Source organism: Ovis canadensis, chromosome 7 (assembly GCF_042477335.2).
Source record: "Ovis canadensis isolate MfBH-ARS-UI-01 breed Bighorn chromosome 7, ARS-UI_OviCan_v2, whole genome shotgun sequence".
Taxonomy (NCBI): Eukaryota; Metazoa; Chordata; class Mammalia; order Artiodactyla; family Bovidae; genus Ovis; species Ovis canadensis.
In genome coordinates this window covers 44,007,082-44,030,693 of record NC_091251.1, presented here as the reverse complement: position 1 = coordinate 44,030,693, position 23,612 = coordinate 44,007,082, and the positions used below count along the sequence as shown (strand labels likewise).

Below are 23,612 nucleotides of genomic sequence, written 5' to 3'. Positions count from 1 at the left end.
CATGATGAAGAGAATTGCAGATGTCAGAGTGCACATAGGCATACATTTATAGAACGTGGTGGAAAGGTCAGAGGTATGAGTTGTGGGTGAGAATCCTGTTCTGTGCAGTGCTCTTAACAAGCCTTGTTGGATTTTGGACAAATGACAACACAGTTAAACATCAATTTCCTCATTTATGAAATGGAGGGACTAGACCGAAGAGTTCTTAAATTCCCTAATAATCTATTTTCTCTTAGTTTGTCTATTCCGGATCCATTAATCACTGTACTAGACTCACGGTCACAGTTGTTGACATCTCCCCTGTGACACAGCTTTCACAGGTGTGCAAAAATCATATTATAAACTTTCTAGTGAATCTCGAGTCCGTTCCCCAGCTACTTCCTTTATCTAAATCTCACACAAATCCAATAATTCTCCTGCCATATTGCCTAAGGCCAGGTACCAGGCAACTAGAGACCATCCCTATAGAGCAGAGGGCACCAATATGATGAAAACTAGCCAATTTTAGACCATTTCTCCCTTCCCTGCCTTGCCTTTCCCATAGAAAACACAATCAAGGCTCTAGGCCATGTTTTCCTCTCCTTTCTGCTTGTACCCGCTGGTGTTTCCCCAGGCGCCTCTCATTCCTGGGGAATTGTAACAGGAAACTCTTCTCAGTGACACGGACCTTTCTGTATCATTCCTCAGTCACCTTTATAAATTAAGACTTGTGCACAAATTGCTTAAGCACAAACAACTTATAATTCTGTGTGGTTATCTCAGAGTTTAATGTATATATAATTCTAGAACATGATTTGTTCCTGATATTCAGCCTAAGCCAGTGTTCCCTGATTGCAGCTCAGTGCCATTGCTCCTCATCCATGAGCTGTAGGAAAGTGAGCACGTAGGCTGCATCCTTGCCACACAGGGAGCCTTTGGCTATTTCTAAAGTTCATATGACTTATTGGTAAGTCTGTGGTTTGCTGCCTCGTAAATCAAAAGCTGAGATTAAGAAACACTTTCTCATCACATTATACGGTTTTTCATTTGTCTTTCCTCCTTACACTGCTCTGAGTCCTGGAAACACTACGCTTTCCTACTTAGCCCAGTATGAGCTGTGCTATATATTTTTTCCTGAGTGTTTACTTTAGCTATGTCAGGTATGATTGACTCTGTTTTTCCAGAAAATTGTCTGTCTTTTGGTAGCTCCTATCGCTGTTGGTATTGTCATCTTTCTTTCAGGGATTCTCTCTTCTGTGTCACCCTCAGAAAGCAAGGTCAGTTAGGACTTAGAGGAGTGTGTGGTGGCACAGATGAGTAAACCAGATCAGGTATGACACAATCGGGGTGATGGGGACTACGGTGACCAAATGGCCACGTGCTGTTGACTCAGCTCTTATTTCTCACCTTTGAGCAATTACTGTCACATGAGAATTCTGTCCAGTGGCGACAAAACTTTTCACTTTTTAAAGAGAAGTCCCAAATCTAGAATTTTAGATGGCATCTCTAGAATTTACAATACATGAAAATGAGAAGGAAAAAAAAAAAAAGTTTGAGTCAAATGAAATGCAACTCAAGTTGAATGGGCCTGTGAGCCATCGCTTTGCTATGTTTGATCTGTGATAAATGGGGAAATCCTTCCAGACTCATTCCAGACTCATTCTTGCTTCGACTAAGTCACTGGACCCAGAACCTATGACTGCTGAACTCTTAGCTTTTGTCAACACTTGTCTCATATGCCGTGAGATCCTAGGATCCAGCTCCTTGCTATTTCAAGGGTAAATCAGGCAATCTAATGACCTCATTCAAACGGACACTTTTGCTAGGATCTTTCCTTCCTTCTCCACTAAGATGTATATTTTATGAATGAAATTATAGGGTAATATTCTTGTAGCTCTTTTCTATAATTGAGGATTTTAAACATGTAAAAGGGTCAGAAGTCCATAGTCAGCCAGAGGGGGATAGATAGGCACAATGGTAAGTGGTACTTTGTGTTACCTCCCTGATCACAGGTATTAGCAAGCTGTCAGTGTCCAGGGCCAGGTCTGAAAATAATCTGGACTTGCATCGTTGTGCCTGTGGTTGCCATTGTTATCACTATCAGCATCAGGTATGGGCTGATTTAGAGAGGACCATTCACCAACTTGGGTCAGTTCTCCCTTAAAGGGTGCTTCTGCTGTTGATAGGCACTGTGCTTTTGAAGGTTGTTCGTGTATGCACCTAGTAACTGGCATCATATACGTTGCCTAAGTGCTATTTTGCATGCTTAATAAGATCCCCCTGAGCTTTTAAAACATTGAAGTGAAGATTTAGATTGCACAAATAGAAGAGGCAGCTGGTGAGACTTGGTCTTATGGCAGGTGGAGGGGATACTTTGAGGTTTAGAAGCCCAAACCAGACTTTCTGTTCTTCTCTGGCCATTTTTCTAGAAGGCACCCACATTAAACCCACCAAGTTTTATTCAGTGAAAGCAGTGAAATGTCTGCTGTTCCCATCTTCTTAGACTGCCAGCAGCACTTAACAAGAATCCAATGAGCGAGCGCCTTAGATGGCTAGTTGACCAGCTCTCTACCCCAGCTCCCTCTCAGGAATAATAAGGTTCTATGCCAGGATTGTACACATCCAACAGCTCAGCATGAGTCATTCTTTTGCCCCAGGGTCGGTTAAGATTGAATCAGTGAGTTGAGGAAAAAAAAACAGAACAGTGATTTGATTTCTTTTATTCCCCCTGGGAAGTAGGTTGAGGATAAGGATGAGGACAAACTCGTTTATTTTACATGCTTATTTGCAGGATTAATATATAGTCTTCTTCCACGAACAATGCTGTGAGCACTGTGTACAGCTCTGTCATTAATGAGAGGGAAGTGGGAACTGTTTCATTTCCTTTTGGGGTAATCCTTTTGAGGCTAGCACCACCGTGTGGATAAAGTGGATACAGACATCTTTGGCTTGCGTAACAGGCCAGCACTTTGCCTCTGGCAACAGGATTTTAGGATCTTCTCTCCCATTTCATCTCTTCTGAGTCATCGCAGAACAGCATAGTGATAGGGATATTTTTTGCAGCAGTGTTATACAGTGCTGGGCTCTCAGGAGTCTGTGCTTCCACAAAGTGACTGAACTTGCAGGAGGATGACAGGAAAGATTCACAGAGCAGATTCGTATCAGGGAGAGTGGGAATTAGACCCCTAGTTTGGGATTAGCCACTGGACTCTAAAGTGGATGGTGCCAATTTGGACTGTGTAAGAAACACCAGGGTCTGTTCTGAGGCAACTTTCTGACCTTTATTACCCAAGAGGGGCAGACTGAATCAGAGGAAAGGAGGAGACATAAAATTTGGTGGTGGGGTACAAAAAATTTTTACCAAACCACAGTGGTTTGCCTCCTGGTTGAGAACATGAAGTGCAGCTCCTCTCCTGACTCTTATGGTGGTAGAATGAAGAGGGGAGAAGAATATAGAGCAGTTCTACTGACTGTGGCTTTAAGTCCTGCAAGCAGGGTGGGAGTGGCTGGCAAAGAGAGGAGAAAGATTTGTACATCCATAGTGGCCTTTCCTGTGTGCTGGCACCAAGATCCCTGGAGAAGGGCAAGCCTGCTCCTCCCTGAGGGGTTTTCTTCATTTCCAAATTGACTTGTATGTGTATGTTGGGATTGGGGTCTAACAGATAAAGGTAGGGAAAGCAGTTGCTTATAAAGAACTAGCCCCATTTAACTCCTAATAGATCACCCTTCCAGTCTTTTTCTTTGTTTATTCTCCCAACTCCAAAGAGAAAAAGTTTTACTAACACTTAAAATGGGGAGTTGTGATTGTAGAAATTTCAGGGAGTCAAGAAAAAAATCAGGATATGCTAACATTCCTCTCTTCGATGAACTATTAAAGTGATAGGAAATGTATTGAACAGTCCTTGCCACCCACCAGTCACCATTGCCTTTATATATCCCCTTTGCATGTATGCACAGTTGTACAGTTGTGTCCAGCTCTTTGCCACCCCATGGACTGTAGCCCACCAGCCTCCTCTGTCCATAGCATTTCTCAGACAGGAATACTGGAGTGGGTTGCCATTTCCTACTCCAGAGGATCTTTGCATCCCAGGGATCGAACCTGAGTTTCTTGCATCTCCTGCATTGGCAGGTGGATTCTTTACCACTGAGCCACCTGGGAAACCCATATCTCTCTTTTACTCTTTTCCATAACTGGCCTGGCTCCTACACCTGTAAACATTAATATATCTGGGATTTCAGATTGAAACAGCTTCTTGTGGCTGAGTATGGATTAATGCCAGTCTGGTGGGGGCTTTCAAGGGACATGTTATGGAACTTTCCTCTGTAGAAAGCCATTTTTCAAACTTCAGTATGACCAGGAAGCTGGGTGGGCCAGCTGATATGTGAAGTGCAGACTCAGGTTCAGATTAAGATTAGAACAGAGATAAATTAATTAGAGAATAGAAAAATAGAGAAAAATCAATGAAATAAAAAGTTAGTTCTTTAGAAAGGTCAATAAAATTGACAAACTTTTAGTTAGATGACTGAAAAAAAAAAAGGAATCAGATAACTACTGATATTACCACTGATGCTACAGAAATAAAAAGTATTATAAGAGGATACTATTAACAATTGTATGTCAACAAATTGGATAGCCTGGATGAAATGGGCAAGTTCTAGAAACATAAAACCTAACAAGACTGAATCATAAAGAAATAAAAAACCTGTTCTTAGAACAGATCTTTAACAAGTAAGGAGACTGAATCAGTAATCAAAAATCTCCCAAAAAGGAAGAGGCCTGGACCTGATGGCTTCACTGTTGAATTTTAACAAATACTTGAAGAAGAATGAATGCTAATCCTTCTCAAACTTTTCCAAAAATTGAAGAGGAGGGAAAAGTCCTAACTCATTCTATGAGGCCAGTTTTTTTCTGATATCAAAAAGCCAGATATCAAATGGCATTATAAAAAAATGCCATTCATAACTTCATTGAAACCCCTAACAAAACCCCAGTGAATGATTTTCTTTTAAGAGTAAAAATATTTAAAGACTCATCCTGAAATTCATGTGGAATTTCAAGGTACAGTGAATAGCCAGAACAGTCTTGAAAAAGAATAACGTACTTGAAGGACTCAACTCAACTGAACATAGTTGAAGGACTCCTGATGTCAAGACTTACTACAAAGTTATGGTATTTAAAACAGTGTGGTACTGGCATGAAGACATGCATATATACCAATGTACCAGAATAGAGATTCCTGAAATAAACCCTTCCATATATACTCAAATGATTTGCAACATGGATGTTAAAACCATTCAGTGGGGAGAGTTCAGTCTTTTCAACAAGTGGTACTGTGAAAACTAGTTATCCACATGGAAAAGAAAGAAGGTGGACCTTTACCTAACACCATAAACAAAATTAAATCAAAATGGATCAAAGACCTAAACATAAAACTATTGAATTCGTAGAAGAAAACACGAAATTATAAAACTCTAAGAAGAAAACATGTGAGAAAATCTCCTTGATATTAATCTCTCTGGAGAGAGCCAAGAGGAAAGAGAGGTAGAAATTTCTTCTACAATCTAGATGTCACCAGGAGCCACCACTATCTTTGATGCTGGCTTAGATTGCTTTTCCTACCATCCTTCACATTTCCTGTTCTATGTTTTAGTTCTTTTTCTGAGGATTTCTGCACATGTTTTCTCCTACTTACTTCTTTATTCTATAACTTACGGCTGTTTCTTTATTTCTGATTCAGCATTGACTCAAACTGAAGAGATAACAGTTTCTTTTCTGCCAAAATTCACTTGTAAGGGTTAACAAAGGGCAACTTGTACAGGCAAATATTTATAACCATATCTGGCAGAGTTTACTGGCCAGTGAAGTAAGCATGTAAGAGCAAATATGGCAGTACCACTTATTAGAAAATGATCTAAAACTGAATATCAGCTTTTCTTCTCTTCTGATAGTCCCTTGGTCCATTTCCACCAGCTTGGATTTCAGTGTCTCATCATTTTGTTCAGCTTTCTCTCCGTCTTCTCTCAGATGTGACAAAAAGTTCGTGTATTTCATTATTTTGAAAAGCATTTCAGGTTTAGCACTTATCACTCCCTCACAATTCACACTTTGCATAACTCAGGGTTTATTAATGTACCCTGCTAAAAAAAGGTTCATGCATACCAAATGTCACCCTTTCTTCTTTCCACTTCCCCTGATAGGAGCAGGGAGAGAAATATGGCAGTTAATTTAGCCAGAGCTAAGAATTATGCTTTTACCTTAGAAAACAGGAGGGTACAGTTGATTTTTATTTTAAACAACAATTGCAGCAGCATCTTCATTATATTATTTCCTGACTATGAAGAGTTGGGAAATGCTAGTTTCCCAGAAGGGCCACTGAGAAATGCTCAAGAGATCTAGTTTTATCCTGATTCTGTCACTAACTAGTTATGTGATTTTCGGTAAAGTGCCTCACTGAGTCGGAATGACTAATTCCTAAATTCCTTGCCAATTTTATAAATCTGTAATTTGTCTGAGAGTCTCCAAAATTCTTCCATAAATGTAGCCATAGCTGGGATTCCCCACGTCACAGGTAGGTGAACATCCCACCATGCTGGACTATGCCTCAGCCTTTCATTGGCCAGCTATAAGGTCAATGTCTGCTGTTAGAAACAACAGAGGTATTGGAGGCCAAACTTTGGGTCCAGACACAGGCGCAGATTCTGGTTCTTTCAACTCAAAACTCTGGTGGTTCTGTTTGCTCTCAAAACTGGCTATTTGTAAACTAGGTAGGTTGTATTTAATACAGTGATGTTCATGAAATACTTAGGAAGGGGCCTTGTACATAATAAGTGTTTAATAACTGGAATTCATGATCATGAACATCATGTCTGTTATAAAGGGGCTGAGTAAATATCATGACAAAGTCTTTCTGAGTCTGTTGAGACATCTTAAGGCTTATGGTAGAATATTTCTCTTCTCAAGGGCAGAAGTTGCAGAAAAGTCTGGAAAGTGCTTGGAAGGGAAGGTATGTACCTTGAAGCCTCCTTTGGAGCATGTCACTGAGCACTTGTGTTTTGAGGGTTGAGTCTTCAGGACAACCTCCTGACCTCCAGATAGGTGGATTTCCTAAGAGTAGGCTGACTTCCCAGACTGTGGGGATCCCTGTGGAAGTAAGGCTGATGGTAGCAGAAACTGGAATCAGTCTTAATCCTCTAGGAACTTAACCTTGGAAGTATGTCTAGATACTTGAAAGGAACAAGAAAGGTACAAAGTATGAAAGGTACAAGATGTGCAGCTTTAGCTCTGGCACCAGGTCCTAAGCATGGTCACCCTTGACACTGAAAAATGAGATGTAACTGCATTAGCAAAATATACCATGTCAACAAGATTTTAGATTATATATATATATATATATAACCATACATCCTAGGCTTCCCTTGTAGCTTAGTGGTAAAGAATCTGCCTGCAATGCGGGAGACCTGGTTTCAATTCCTGGGTCAGGAAGATCCCATGGAGAAGGAAATGGCAACCCATTCCAGTATTCTTGCCTGGAGAATTCCATGGACAAAGGAATCTGGCAGGTTGCAAGAGTTGGGCATGACTGAGAGACTAAGCGCACAACTATACATCCTGGTTTGCTGAGACAGTCCTGTCTGATTTCTCTTGTCCTGACATAATTCTTGAGAGTGTCCTTTCCTATTATCAGATGTGTCTCCATTGAGATGATTAATTACTTATTCAACCTGTGTAGGACACATTTCCAACAGTGACATCGTGTGGCCTCAAGAAGCAATGACTGAACCAAAGAGTTAAAGTTCGTTCCCTGCTGGTATGGAAGTCAGTGACCCCTTTGTGCTCTTGGACTTCAGAGCTGTCAAGGCTCCTGATCATTTAGGAGGGTGGGGAAATTCAAGAGGAAGCTTGAGTATATCCTGTTAATAAGACATGTACATGGTTCAGCAATTAATTGGAAATGGGGGCTCCGTGGTAAAGAATCTGCCTGCAATGCATGAGACAGGAGTTTGATCCCGGGGTTGGGAGATCCCCTGGAGGAGGCTCACTCCCAATACTGGAGTGGCAACCCACTCCAGTATTCTTGCCTGGAAAAATCCCATGGACAGAGAAGTCTGGTGGGCTACAGTCCATAGGGTTGCAAAGAGTCAGACACGACTGAAGCTGCTGAGCACGACCTGACCATATTTAGGTTATCGACGTTTGTGAAGCAGCTAATATGCTATGCGCTATTTACTTTATAGCATCCTTGCTCACTTCAGCTTTGGAGATCTGGGTTTTCACATATTTATATGGAGCTCTTTGCAATAGTTTATCTCAAATTATGATCTTGAAAAGCTATAGTTTTTACTGTTAGGAAGACACATGAAGTGAGCTACAGCTTTGAGTTTAATTGCCAAAATTGTATGTTTATGTGTAAGGCTAAAACTAGTGATTACGTCAATGTCTGCTTTGGCCTCCAGTATGCCTCCAGTATCCTTTTCCCCTTCTCTGAAATTCAGTGCCCCCTTTCCTTTGGGGAACACATTCCATATAGCTTCCATGGGGCTGATTCCTTATCTCTTTCTTGTCCCCTTGCCTACCTTGTTTCTTTCAAGAGGCTAGACACATGGTTCATGGATTCGTGCTTGACTAATCAGAGTATTCCCATCCATTTGGCTATACTGATTGTGTGACAGGGGTAGACAATTGATCCCAACTAAGTTAGTTTATCTGGACTTTTCTGCTGGAGCTATTAGAAAAGGTGGTTTCATTCTGCTAAGGATGCAACTCTCGTAATATGAGGCTTAGGCTGTTGGTACCATCTTCTTGCTAAGATGGTGGCTTCTTGCTTCCCTGGTGGCTCAGAGGTTAAAGCGTCTGCCTGCAATGCAGGAGACCTGGGTTTGATCCCTGGGTAGGGAAGATCCTCTGGAGAAGGAGATGGCAACCCACTCCAGTATTCTTGCCTGGGGAATCCCATGGACAGAGGAGCCTGGTGGGCTGCAGTCCACAGGGTCACAAAGAGTCGGACACGACTGAGTGAGTTCACTTTCACTTTCTTGCTAAATAGAAAATGCGCATTCAATGAGGAGAGAGAGAGGTGAAGCTCCACTGACATTGCTTTCAGACTTTTGGATCCAGCCATGCCTGGAGTCCCAGATTTTCAGTTCCATGAGGCAATACTTTTTTGTGTGCTATCGATTAATACATTAACCTAAACTAAGGCAATTTTTAACCAAAGAGTTCTAATATAAGTAATGAACAATCTTCTGCTTTGCAGGGATCCAGTGTCTTAAATTTTTAAGATTCACCAGAAGAAGTGCTCAACTCTAATTTTGTTCAGCATCTTTGATATTATTCTAAGAATTGTCTACTCTGTTTATGCTCTGGTTCTATTTCACTTATCTATTTCACTTATAGCCACAGGAATCCATTGACAGAGCTCTTTACTGGACAAGGTTAATCTTGGAAAGACAGTGCAAGGTGGAATGGTAATGAAGTAGGCAAACCTCAAGGGAAAAACTTAAGAAAACCTCTTCCCTCCACAAGTTCTGCGTCTCCTAGTCATTCGCTCAGATGCTACTTGTCTTCTTTTGCTCAAGGATATTTCTTGGGATCAGTGGGGTAACATGTCCTCTGTCTCAAGTGTGAGACATGGAAAGAGGAAACATCTTAGCTTCCACAAGACGTTCCTGCTCAGTATCTTGGGCAATATGTTGACAAAGAGATCTGGATTTATAAAACTTAAATGGAACAACAAGTAGCCCAGCAGTCTGATGAAAAACAGCGTGGTGAAAAAGAAATATTGAAAAATCCTGGAAGGAGAAAGCCGAGAAACTGTTAACTAGAGGTTAGAAAACCTGGAACAAAACAGTCATACCTAAATGCATGTCTGATTCTTTGATATTCAAATGTCTCTACTCCTAACAACCCCTTTTAAAGGCAACCTCTTCCCATATGCTGGTCTTCCAGCTACTCTCCCATCACCATGTTTAATTATCTTTCAGCATTATCACTATTTAAAGGTATCTTGTTTTGTTTGTTTTTATTTTGGAAAATTGTTTTTGCTCCAATTTATGCTCTGTTAGCAGGGTGTGTTTCTGCAGCTCCACAGCCTCTTCAACATCTGGTATTGTCAGATTTTAAAGCTTTTGCCAGTCAAATGTGTATAAAGTAATATATCACTATGGTCTTAGCTTGCGTTTCCCTGATGAACGATGGAGCTGGACATTTGTCCATGTGTTTATGGTCTTAAGTGATTCCTCTTGCCCATTTATCTATTATGCTGTTTGGGCCTTTCTTATTAATTTGTAGGAAAACTTTGTATATTCTTGATATCAGTCGTTTGCCATTGTGTATATTTTGAATATTTTCCCTCTGGCTTATAACTTTCACCTACTCTAAGGTGTTGAAGAACAAAAGTTGTTTTTTTCAAAATTTATTTTTAATGAAGTCTAATTTATCAACCTTTCCTTTAATTAGAATGAATGCTTTTTGTATATTGTTTGAAAAGTCATTCTCTACCCCTTGGCCTAAAAGATACTATTTTCTATTAAATCTTTACAGTAGTTTAAAAATATGTCCACAAATTCTCTGTTACTCCTCCTTTAGAGAACTTCCTTTCCATGGGAATATGGAACAGACTTGAATGACTTGCTTCTAAAGAACAGCATATCATGGAAGTGACAGTGTGTGATTTCCTAGGCTATGTACTAAAAGCATTGACGCTTCCTTCTTACTTTTAGGAGGAAGCCAGCTGTGAGTTTGTGAGGACACACAGGCAGCCTGCTGGAGAGGTCCTTGTTATGAGGAACTGAGACCTCCTGCCAACAACCAGCTGTGTGAGTAAGCTCCTTTGGAAATAGATCCTCTGGCCTCAGCCAAGCCTTCTAATGACTGTAATTTCAGCCAACATCTTAACTGCATCCTCATAACAGATCCTGAACTAGAGCCACCCAGCTGAGTAGCTCACAGATTTCTGACGCACAGAAAATGTGAGTTGATAAAATGTTTGCTGTTTGCCGTCACTGAATCTGGGGGCAATTTGTTATGTAGCAATAGATGACTAATACTGTGTTTTATAAGCTTTTAAAAATTGATATTTGCATCTTTAATTATCTGGGCTTGATTTTTGTTATGCTGTATAGTAGTGATTCAATCTTATTTTTTCTCATTTAGATAACCATTTCTTCCCCCGCCATATTTATTGAGCAATCAGTCCTTTCTTTCCCCTCTGACATATAATCAATGCCATATATCAAGTTTCTGTATGTACACTGTTTCTGAGCTCTTTGTTCTATTCCATTGGTTGACTTTTCTATTCCTGTGGTAACATCACACCATCATAATTACTGCAGCTTCCTAGTAAGTCTTGACATCTCAAAGGACACGTTTCTCACTCCTTAACTCTCCTTTAAAATTGCCCAGGTCATTATTTGACCCTTTACTCTCCCATATATGCTATATTTTGTTATCACTTTATTCAATTTCATGAAAAATCTTTGGGGGAGTTTGATTAGAATTGAATTGATTTTATTCATTAGTTGGAGACCATTGATATATTTATGATATTAAGGCCTGCTATCCATGATCTTAGTGTTTTCTTCTTTCATTCATGTTACCTTTAATATTTCCTAATATGTTGCTGTAAATTTCCTTATGGTAGTCTTGATTTCTCTTTTAACTGATTGTTTTGCATTTGTGGTTTTAATATGATTGACATGAGCAAACCTCCCCTGTTTCCTTTGCTATATTACTCTCATCAAGGTGTGGCAGGCTACATTCTGCCCCAGGACAAATTCACTGTTCAACTCCACTCACCAGTCAAAACAGCCCTTCCCCTCCAGTTTTCTGAAGTTTTCCTGTAGCGTTAATCTTGGTGACAAGATCCATTCTAGTACAGGATCTTGGTCAAAATGAGAATCAAAAGCTGTTTACAATCTTCTTCCCACCACTCTCCTTGGATACCGTATTCATGAGAAGGGTCTGGGATGACATTTCTGGAAGGACATGCCTAGGGACAATCTCAGGAACCACCTTGCTTTCTTATCAGCACACATATACCAGTGTCCCAAGGGTGTGGATCAGGACAAGAGGAAAGACATTTAAAGTTTGATGTGATAAGGTAGATTTGCTGGACTTTAGGCTACTAACTTTTCTTTAGGCTACTAACTGTCTTTAAGGCAGACAATTTTTATCCTAGGAGTTCATGTGGGCAATTCCATGCTGGGCACTGGTTTCTGAATTATTGGTGAAGGTGGCCTAGGAGTTCTAGGGAAGATTCTTCTGGTTGTTCTGGGAACATGCATTTAGAGATACTGGAATATGTAATACTTCACTTATCTGGTATGAAGGAGTATCCCTCTTAAGCAAATTTTCCAGACAATTGGAGCTGGACTTTAAGCACCAATAATTTTATGTTAACCATTTTGATGGGACTCTTTCTAAATCACATGTCATACCACTTTAAATTTATCTTTCTCTATGCCTTCTTAAACATATTGAACATAATTTGACCTTTTCTTAAAAATGAAGGAGCTTCAATACTAATTTTACTTTGCAATTATGGTGATTCCCTAAGGGCTAATATCCACTCAGTTGTTTGAACTTTGAGTTCTTATTTGTATTAACAAGATATTTGAGCAGTTATTGTGTGCTGGATACAGTTAGTTGCTATCTCTTTTTCATAATCATTTTCTCTCCCTATTATCTGTTGTTAGGCAGTGGTATCCTTGCCTTCAGAAATTCTCTCCCTACTTTTGTTTTTCACATTAAGAGGTAGTATGCTGATGTAGCAAAGTTTGAGGGAGGCATATCTCATGCAATAGTGTAAAGACCCAACCATCATGCTTATGAACCACAGAAGGATCTCCCCATTTCTAATCTACTGATGTTACTGGAAAACCAGACACATCAAACTAGTTGAAAGTGTTAAAGGGAAAAAGGAGTAAGAAGAGACTTACCACATCTCTTCTAGGTAATGAGATTCCTGTTTCTAATTACTGCTAGGCCACTGGCTTCTAATACTGGAAAGTTGAGATTGGTAATCACCTTCAGACAAGGAAGTTCTAACATTGACTGAGAAATGCAGTCATTGTTGACTTGACTCTGTGTGTGTGTGGTTGTGTGGCTAGACTTTGTTCTCTGCTAGAGGAGCCAAGTAGAACTCTTAGTTTTCTGGGACGTTTACTCAATGATATTTACTTACCTTTTACAGAACCCTGCTTTCTTCTTTTGGAGAGAGTTATCCTAGGAGAAGAAAGGACAGTGATAAACAATATCTGGAGGCTATTATCACTGCCAAATAATATTCACTGAGCTGTTAATTAAATGTTATTTTAGATAAAATTTTACAGATTTTTTTTCATACACATAAGGAGAGGAAATTTTCAAAGCCAAATATATGTGTGTATATATGGATGTATGTATGTACGCTCAGTCCTTCAGTCATGTCTGATTCTTTGTGACCCCATGGACTGCAGCCTGCCAGTTTCTCTGTCCATGGGATTTTTCAGGCAAGGATACAGGAGTGGGTTGCCATTTCCTCCTCCAGGGGATCTTCCCGACTCAGGGATTGAATTCGTGTCTCCTGCATTGGCAGGCAGATTCTTTTCTGCTGAGCCACCTGGGAAACCCATATAAATATATACACATATGCATATATATGCAACTGCATCACCTTTTAATATTCTGATAGGAAAGAAAGAAGACAGAAAGGGAAGGTCATACAGCTAGTAAGTGGCAGGACCAGGCCTGGATCCCAGGTCCTCTGAGTCTACTTCCTGGGCTCTCTCAACTGTACCCTTACCTTTGGATTAGCCAGTGACCCTTTGAGAAGTTTGTAGGCTATACAAACCACACAAACTTATTCTAGAGATAAAACTTGAAAGCTATAAAAATGTAAAGATGAGGATAATATTCTGGATTTCTATGACATTTCTCTTCCAAATGTTTTCTCAGTTATTTTCCTTTTAACTTCCTTGTGAGATAAAAAGGAAGAGAAATTATGATCACATTTTAAAACTGTGGAAATGAGGCTTGCAGAACTGGAATTAGAAAGTAGCTTTCTGGGTTACAAATTTGATTCTATAGCTTGAGTGAAATGAAGTGGCATGCTAGCTGGTCACCTGCTCAGGTAGCCTCTCCACAGGGATTGCTCAAACCTTGTAGGTAATTGAACCATCTCATGGTACTCTCATAATCTTGATGAATACACCCTGTTGCTTCCCTGATAGGTGGCCACAAAGAATAATTAATGAGCCACTGGGATTAGATGATGGGACACACTGGGGAGAATGCCAAGCTTGGTTCTAGAGAGGTGGACTTCATTTATTTCAGGAGTTTCGCTTGCTGAATGGAATATATAAGCTTGAGACCAGAATAACCTGTTCAGAACAGTGAGAACTATAGTCATACAGTCTCATAAATTGTCAAACATCTGGAGGACTTCAAGGATAATAGTCAATTGTTGATATGTGCTTTTAAAGAAGAGATGACTTCTCCTTTCTATGGTTATAAAGACTGTACATCTCAACAATATAAAATTTCTGATGAATGTCAGCCTTGGTTCTAAAGGAAATATAAATTACAACTCAAGTCCAGTAAGATTTATCTATGTACTTGCTGCCATAAGACGCCAAGCAGGCCCAGAGGTCTGGTGCTCTATGTCCACATTGGTTTCCTTCAGACCTTTGCCTATGTGCTCTAACATCATGATGTTAAAGACGTGCAAACATGGAAGCTGTATCATAAAGAAGCAACTGCTTCCTATGTTTTAACTCAGAGGCCAGCTCTGGTTAGATGGTGATAGATGTCCTTGGCATTCTGTGCAGTGAAAGCTTCAGGACCATGCTGGGATCATCAGGAAAGAGTGCTGTGATGGGTGCAGAGCAGTGGTGTATATATTGGCCTTTTCTCCATAGAGTGCGCCTTCAGCTACTGTTCCTTCTTGCTTCCACTCTGAGCTTTCTCTGCTCTTGGACTGGTTTCTTTGAGAACACATCATTTGCATGGCTGTAGGAGGGAAAACCTGGAAAATCCCATGGATGGGGGAGCCTGATGGGCTGCAGTCCATGGGGTCGCAAAGAGTCGAACACGACTGAGCGACTTCACTTTCACTTTTCACTTTCATGCATTGGAGAAGGAAATGGCAACCCACTCCAGTGTTCTTGCCCAGAGAATCCCAGGGATGGGGGAGCCTGGTGGGCTGCCGTCTATGGGGTCGCACAGAGTCGGACACGACTGAAACGACTTAGCAGCAGCAGCAGCAGCAGGAGGGAAAACAGTTGTTCCCAGTGTCCTCTTGGTTTAAGGTTGAAATGCTTTGAAATTACATCTAGTACTGTTCTTGGGAAATGCATATGGGAAGATTGATAGATGTTTGGTGGCTTATAGTAATTTTGGAAACTCCTTTGAAAGGCAGTGATGCTGAAGAAGCTGAAGATGGAGTGGGTACTTACCTTGTTATTTTGGCTGTTATACTCTTTGCTTGTGGAGTTCATGCACATAACTTTTGACCTAGCGGGTAAAAGAACCAAGACAGAGATTGGATAAAGTGCACATGGAGATTCATACTATATGGTGGTTATTTTAAAATAGTTTTATATTCTAACGCTATGTTGTCCACTATTGTAGCCATTTGCTACATGCAGCTATTTAAATTCATTAAAAAATAATTTCCTCAGTCATATTACCTGTTTTTCAAGTACTCAGTAAATGGCTTAGTGGATACTTAACAGATAGCATATAAATTTTTGTTGAATAGTCTTGGTTTAGAAACTTAGCTTAGCAGTCAAGCCATACCTAGTACTCAGGAAGGATTTTGGGAGACTTGAAGGTGTCCTTTAAGGGTGAGAGCCTCCAGGTCCCGGTGCCTTGGACACCAGGCCACCGTGTGTGCCTGCTTAGTTAGAGGCTTTATGCAGTTTGGGTCTCTTTCTCTTCATCCTAAGATTCCAAAATATTTAATAAATAGAGATACTTCTTGATTGAATTAAGATTTAACTTCTAAAGAGGGTCAAGAAATTGAAGTGAAGTTTTTGATTTAAATTAAAGAATTTGAGTGTCTCCCAGGTAGCTCAGTGCTTAAGAATCTGCCTGCCAATGCAGGAGACATAGGTTTAATCCTTGGGCTGGGAAGATTCCTGGAGGAGGAAATGGAAATCCACTTCAGCATTTCTGCCTGGGAAATCCCATGAACAGAGGAACTGGGAGGGCTACAGTCTATAGAATCTCAAAAGAATCGGACACAGAGTTGAACTCTTCTGACAAACTTAAGGAGTCTTTTTTTTGGGGGGGGGGGCTTTTCTTTTATTTAATATAGTATATAGTATAATAGTATACAGTTTGAGTTTCATAATATGATAGCCTTAGCAGGTGTCTGAAGGTTAGTGTCATGCCTATCCCATATGGTTTAATTTCTGTATATTTGGGATAAGTGAGGATGGTATTATTATAAGGCCTTTTCTGTGAAATATTTGTGACCACTAGTCCTTCTTAAGGCACATGTTCCTGGCCTTAATATAAACCCAAATAATTGGTAATATGATAAAGTTAGGAAGGGAAATGCATTTCTAGAGTCTTTTAAGAAAGCTGGGAAAAGGACCTGCATTTTAAATTTGGTTTATTATATTGTGTATACACTTGAAAATGGTGCTGTTTGAAAAAGTTGTGTATTTATACAATAACAGTATATGAATTCATTTATCTTGCCTTAAAAAAAAAATACAGTTGGTGTAGTATAGGTGGAGGTGACCTGATCACTATGGAGGGGAAAGATATGTGGTGTCAGCACTCTTGCAATTCCAAACTGGAATTAGAGATGTTTGCTCTGACCCAGGCTGAGATGGAGTTACCACTAAAACCAGGATGTTCCTTTGTTTGCCAAAGCTCACACTTCTCTCTCAAGGAACCGAGTTTCTAGTTCTTCTTCTATTTTCTTCAAAGTTTCCTGGTACTTCTTCAAAGAGAAATAAAGGAAAGCACAGTTACTAATTAAAGCCCTGTGCTTTTCCTAATCATAACAAACACACATTATTACATTATAACATAAATGTTTGATATTCCCACTGCCACTTTTCCTCCTTCCTAGCCTTCACTCCACCATGACTGATCTCTCACTACATTTCACCATTGGACAGGCCCCTGGGAACAATTGGGATTATAAATAGGAAAAGTGCTCACCATTAAGTTAAAGGCACTAGGGGCTGGGAGACCAGGGAAGTAAAAGAATGATATTGGTGGTAGAGTGTCAAAGACTGTAAAGTCCCTTTGGAGTGACACCTTGAAGAGTTAAAATTATTCCAGATGGTCTTCTCTGAAAAACCTATTTCCATTTCACTGTGTACCTGAACAAACCCTTTACTGTCTCTTTACTGAGAGGCTGTACCTTTATGCAGAGAGCTTGATCTTCACAGAGCTGGGCCACGAATGCATAGTCTTCTATTACCTGGGAAGCAAAATTTATTAGTCTTAAATTTTCTCAGGGAATTTATATAAGAACAATAGTATACTTGTTTCCTCCTGTGTACAAGACCCTAAATGTAGGCTTCTGTTTTTTCTAAATATGTCTTTTGTACATATAAACTCATTTTCTGAGGATATACTTTATAGTCCCATGGGGATTATTTGGGGACAGTTGGGAGAAGAATAGATACTAATGTGTGGAAAATAGACATTATGGAATGTATCCTGTAGAAATGTTAAATAGTAGGTAACCTAGAATACTGTATTCATCTTCCTTTCCTTCTTATCATCCTGATCCCATGTAGTTTTGGAAGAAGAACGTTATTATAACTCAATCATTTGAAGAATGTGTTAGATTGTTGGACCAAGAATCACATTTCCCTTCTTTTGGGAGAAGTAACGTTGAAGTTTGTGGTTACCTTGGCCAGCTCCTTCTCTTGGTCCGCACAGGAGGCTTCCAGTTGTTGTAACTTAACCTATAGACAGGAAAGGAGGCTGGTAACTCAGCAAGGCAAAACCAGAATTTCATTCTGAAATGCTATCACAAAGTTTATCTCACAGGTGGTTGAAGTGCGTCAGGCACATTTCAGATGTCTCTTTGTTGGAGAGCAGTCAAACCATGCTGTGCAGCTGCCTGGTGAATACACTGAGCATTCATCCGTGCTCCCTTCACCCTTAAACTTCAATTCTTAGCTTCCTTCTTCCTTAGCTATTTTTCTTAGAAAATGTCACTATCCCTTTTGCATTTATATATTCATTACTCACTGCTTTCTTTCTCCCTGTATTTCTCTTTTCCTTCCTTGAATATTTGATGAAAGCCATTTTATATCGGCCACTCTACTGGAATGACAGGGAAAGGGCAAAGGGAGGACTGAGGATACAGTGATGAGCAGGACTGACAGGCTGTCGGCCTCACAGAGTTGGCATTCTAGGTGGGGGCACAACAAATAAGTCAACCTGATAACGATAAGTGCTGTGAAAGAAACAAATCACAGAAGTGTGCTGAGAGTGAGTGATGGAGTAAGAGCTATTATAGGTGGTTTGTGAAGGCCTCTCTGATGATACTTGAAGTCTAAATGATAAATATTAGCCAAATGGAGATCTGGAGGAAATATGTTCCATGCAGAGTTTACAACACGGGCCAAGAGTGTGAACTTTGGTGTGGATGAGGAAGTTACGTGGTTGTCCATAGCGTCACAAAGAGTCAGACACAACTGAAGCGACTTAGCACACAATATAATCACCTTCAGTTCAGTTCAGTTCAGTCGCTCAGTCATGTCCGACTCTTTGTGACCCCGTGAATCGTAGCATGCCAGGCCTCCCTGTCCATCACCATCTCCCAGAGTTCACTCAAACTCATGTCCATCAAGTCTGTAATGCCATCCAACCATCTCATCCTCTGTTGTCCCCTTCTCCTCCTGCCCCCAATCCCTCCCAGCATCAGAGTCTTTTCCAATGAGTCAACTCTTTGCATGAGGTGGCCAAAGTACTGGAGTTTCAGCTTTAGCATCATTCCTTCCAAAGAACACCCAGGACTGATCTCCTTTAGAATGGACTGGTTGGATCTCCTTGCAGTCCAAGGGACTCTCTAGAGTCTTCTCCAACACCACAGTTCAAAATCACCTTACTTAGCAGGTAAAACTCACTAGATACTTGTATGACCAATTTAGTGATTTCTTTTTCTAGACTGGATCCATGACAGGATATGTAAATTTCCCAGCATACGGTAGATTTATAGATCCTAGCTCTGTCTCTCGGAGAAGGCAATGGCAACTCACTCCAGTACTCTTGCCTGGAAAATCCCATGGACGGAGGAGCCTGGTGGGCTGCAGTCCATGAGGTCTCTAAACAACTGAGTGACTTCACTTTTACTTTTCACTTTCATGCATTGGAGAAGGAAATGGCAACCCACTCTAGTATTCTTGCCTGGAGAATCCCAGGGACAGAGGAGCCTAGTGGGCTGCCATCTATAGGGTTGCATAGAGTCGGACATGACTGAAGCGACTTAGCAGCAGCAGCAGCAGCAGCTCTGTCTCTATGAATTCATACACATACCTTAGCCAATTTTCAAACTGAGGTTGGGAGGGACTGATTAAATTGCCCTTCATATACCACACTAAGTACTGGGGCCAGGATTTAAATTAGGGACTTCAGCTGCCTCCAGTGTTACATATGTATTTGTGTTTCTGCTCTTCCTCGTGGAAGAAAGAACAAAATATATGGTTTCAGAGCAAAATTCCTGACTAAGAGCAGAGGAAAATTCAGCATCCAATGGCCCAGGCTTATGCCTGACATGGGTAAAACTACAAAGAATTTATCTCAACTTTGACAGTTGTTTCAATTTGAAGGCTTGTTTCCTGTTCACATAGTCCAAACCCATTCCAGATTGCTTTTCCATTTACCTTTGACTCTTCTGGGGTTCCCTTTAGATTGTCTTGTTCACACTTTGTTGCTTTTTGAGATTTCCTTGTAAGCTACAGTTTCAAGTAAAAAAATTTGATTACAAGTAAAAAAATACATCCAAAAAAAAAAAAAAAAGACAAAGATATTCTCTGGTGTGTGTGAGCTGGTAATTTGGCCTTGATAAAAGCTGTCAGGAGATGTATCCATTGTTGGATACTTGGTACCCCTGAAAACATTTTTATTCTGCCTCCAATTTCTTCCCACTAGTCTTGGTCATCAAAGCTAGATCTGCTCAAGACAGGGGTACTTTTCCAAACTCCAAGCTGGGTTACTCAGGGCTGCAGACCTGGGTCAGAAAGCATGATAAACATAGGAAGCCCACTGTATTCTGAGCAGGAGTTAAGATAAAGGGAATGTCTAGATGAAGAAAAGGGAATCCTTAAGAATTAAGTATTTTTAAAAGTCTCTGTTGAAAGTAAAATTAATTCTCACTACAAAGTTGCCAGCCAATCACTTCCAAAATGTCTGTTGGAATCCTTTTCCTTATAACGCAATGAAGAACCCATTGTATCACTGAATATCCTGAATACCCCACCCATTTCTTTCATCTAATACTTGCAGGGAAGATCTGTGGAATTTATTTACGTTATCGGGCTAAGTCTCAGGAGAGCAGTTACCACCCCAGCACAGGCTGGCCTGACATGTGGAACCCCCTGCGATCACTTTTGCTCCCTTGCCTCTCTGATGACTGCGCATGCAGCAGGAACACTGGGGACACAAGAGCCCTATCCCACCTTTTTTTCAAGTTCTGCTATGCTGTGGACCAGGCTCTCATTCTTCCTTTCCTGTTGAGAGAAAGAAGCAGAGTGTAAGTGGCCATGTGCACATCATCATCTTTTTTCTTTTTTTTCAGTTGATTTTTCTCCATTTCACTCCAGTGATTTTTTCTGCAGGAACTCTATCTTACTGCATAATGTCAGGTTAGGTATCTGTGGTTTGATCTCAATACATACATGCCAACTTACTGGGGACAGAGATGCCCACATGCAGGGCTTTCCAGTACTAAATATTACCAAAGAAACCCTAACCTCCACACATTCCTTTCCATACATGGTCACATCCTGCCACAACTTTTGAGTTGACTACACAGGGTATGTAAAAAGGAGAGACTATTTCATTCTTTGGAAGGACTAATGGTGAAACGGAAGCTCCAATACTGTGGCCACCTGATGTTAAGAACTGACTCACTGGAAAAGACCCTGATGCTGGGAAAGATTAAGGGGCGACAGAGGATGTGATGGTTGCGTGGCATCACCAACTCAGTGGACATGAGTTTGAGCAAACTCCTGGAGATAGTGAAGGACAGGGAAGCCTGGTATGCTGCAGTTCATGGAGTCAAAAAGAATCAGACATGACTGAGCAACTCTTATCTGATGGTTGATGAGAGACAGGATGATGAATGTAACCGGTCAATAGCACTTCCCAGCTTCTTGCTTACCAGTCTGGCAGTTTCTTCTTCCACCTCCTGCAAGGCTCTTTCCCTTTCCATCGTGGTGCTGTTCTCCTTTTCCCACTCCTCATCCTCTGCCAGGTCTCTGGTCTGAGTGATCTCATTTTCCAACCTGGACGACACAAGCACGCACTGTGAGGAACTCAGTTTCAGAACTGATAAGACACATAGATCAGTTTCAAGGGTACCTCTGTGACCATAAATATGAATCTCAAGTTGGAAACCCTTCTTTCCTGGATTCTTTGACTCAGAATCACTTTCACGGCAGGAAAAGTAAGATTCCTCTAATTCCCAAGTCAAATACCTCAATGTTCTTTCAACTCAGGTAAATATCACCCAATTTTTTAGGAATCTCCTTGAAACTTGCTGTAGTTCAGGTTTGGGCTGTAGAGAAATGCCAAAGAATGAAGGAGAACCTTTGCTGTACAAGATTTAGATGTCTAGAACAACCTGGAAAATTCAGTTTTGTCTCTTCTTTCCCATCCCATCCTCTGGACTGAGTACTTTCCACATGGAACCCCAACACTCACCTCTGAATCTCATCTTCTTTCTTGTGGATTTTGACGAGAAGGTCCTGATTCGCTTCATCTATTCTCTGCATATCCCTTTCGAGGTCCATATTCAAACTGTTAATGTTCTTCTTTGACTGGGCCAACCTTAAGATTTCCACTTTCTCTGACCTATAGACTCAGTCCCCAAAATGAACAAGGGCCAGTTATTTTAAGGTCAGTAATCTTTGGACTAAAGGGCCTATCTGAAAGGCATTAAATTCATTAACCTGGCTGTTTCTGGGAACATAGTTTTCCATTTTCATTCTTAGGAAATTATATTTTTTAATCATGCTCTACAGTTTGTTTCAGTAAGTCTCAACTTGGTTGGCAAGGGAGGTTTTTCTCGGCTTTCTCAGCCAAAGTGCTTGATATACTAGTGCATCTCTATTTTGGTTCCAGGAGAAGTCTTACTTCCTTAAACAGCTCTCTGCACTGGTTTCTCAGACAAATTGTTCACAGAATCTGCTCATGCCATCCACTTTTATTGAGTACTTTTATCCAGGTAGCTGGCACATTCCTAATGATTGGGCCCGGCTTCATGCAGAGGCACAAGTGATTTCCACTGGCAGGGAGGGCTTTAGTCTTTCCCTTCCTTCTTATCTCAAAACTTCTGTTCCAGTGCCTGCTACCAAGCTTGAAAATGTACCATGACAATCACTCCATTAAGTTAACAGATGTGATCCATGCATATGCTTTCAAGAATGCAAGCATCTTTTTGAAGTAAATTTGAATAAATGAAAGGTTCACACTAGAGTGGTCTAGAAAGGGTACCTGGCACATGGGAAGCTCTCAGTAAACTTTTCTTTTTCTTGTATCAGTTAAGTAGTTTGCTTTTTAAATAATTAGCCACAAACAAGTTAGTGAGGCAGAGAGATTTTTGAGTAAGAATGAGGGATGATTTTGGAAAAGGAAGTCCTACCTTGGAAGGACTTAATAATAGCTATCACCTAGAAGGGAAAGTTTATAAACACTATCCCTTCAGGAGGGCCAAGTGCTTGGGGTGGAATGCAGTGGGGGATGGATAGATAGTAGATGGAGAGAGAGGAAGACTAGGACATGAAGGAATACATCAACAGCAGCCCTTCTTCATACCTTGGTCCTTGGATGGCTTTGCATAATTATGATTACTTACTCATAATCTAGTTGATCTTCCTTTTGTTCTTCCATTGTCGATTTCCCTAAAATATCACAGAGATGCATCTAATGAATTGGGGAAATGGATCCATTTATGAAATAGAGTAACTAGCCTAGAGCCACCAAGTACAGAAACAAAATTAACTGGTTTCTCCCCACCAACTTCACATTTTGGCTATGACAAAGTTCAGCCTTTTGGTTTTCTGCTCATGATCTGATTATGCCTCAGTAAGGATGCAGTGAGAATACAGTATATACTAGATATTTCAGCATATATCCTGCTACAGATATATTCGGAGATAGTTCACCTACACAAAATCCTTTGGAATTTATATGCTACAATAAGAATCAATAGTTATCAATTGTTCTTAAGTCCCTTTCTGCTCCAGGCCCAGTTGCTTTCCTAAAGAGCTTATGGACATGGGTGTAGGTGTGTAACTTCTCTGAAAAGTAATCTCTGCTCTCTCTAGCCTGGTGTCTGTAAGAATCTCCAGATATTAAGATCTTAGTATTAAATAGGTCTCAGAAAAACCAAGTAGAAGTAAACAATTTGGCTTGCTGTGCCTCCTGGGTTTCCCCTTAATCTCCATTTCTTCCA

At 40.5% G+C, this 23,612-nt stretch overlaps 1 protein-coding gene and 1 non-coding gene across 2 annotated transcripts; both read right to left on the bottom strand.

Annotated features, from left to right (window-relative positions):
* Positions 1–9,382: 9,382 nt before the first annotated feature.
* On the bottom strand, positions 9,383–23,047 carry TMCO5A (transmembrane and coiled-coil domains 5A). Its single transcript, XM_069596009.1, has 11 exons — positions 23,013–23,047; positions 21,860–22,009; positions 21,318–21,441; positions 20,614–20,664; positions 19,819–19,890; positions 17,836–17,892; positions 17,340–17,399; positions 16,846–16,910; positions 15,412–15,469; positions 13,161–13,201; positions 9,383–9,768 (listed from the first exon to the last, which is right to left on the bottom strand). Exons 1-11 carry the CDS (start codon positions 23,045–23,047, stop codon positions 9,570–9,572), a joined length of 912 nt encoding a protein of 303 aa, XP_069452110.1. The 3' UTR covers positions 9,383–9,569.
* On the bottom strand, positions 12,717–12,821 carry LOC138444487 (small nucleolar RNA U13). The gene has a single exon (XR_011258510.1). It is a non-coding gene; the product is annotated as a small nucleolar RNA U13 (small nucleolar RNA).
* Positions 23,048–23,612: the final 565 nt, after the last annotated feature.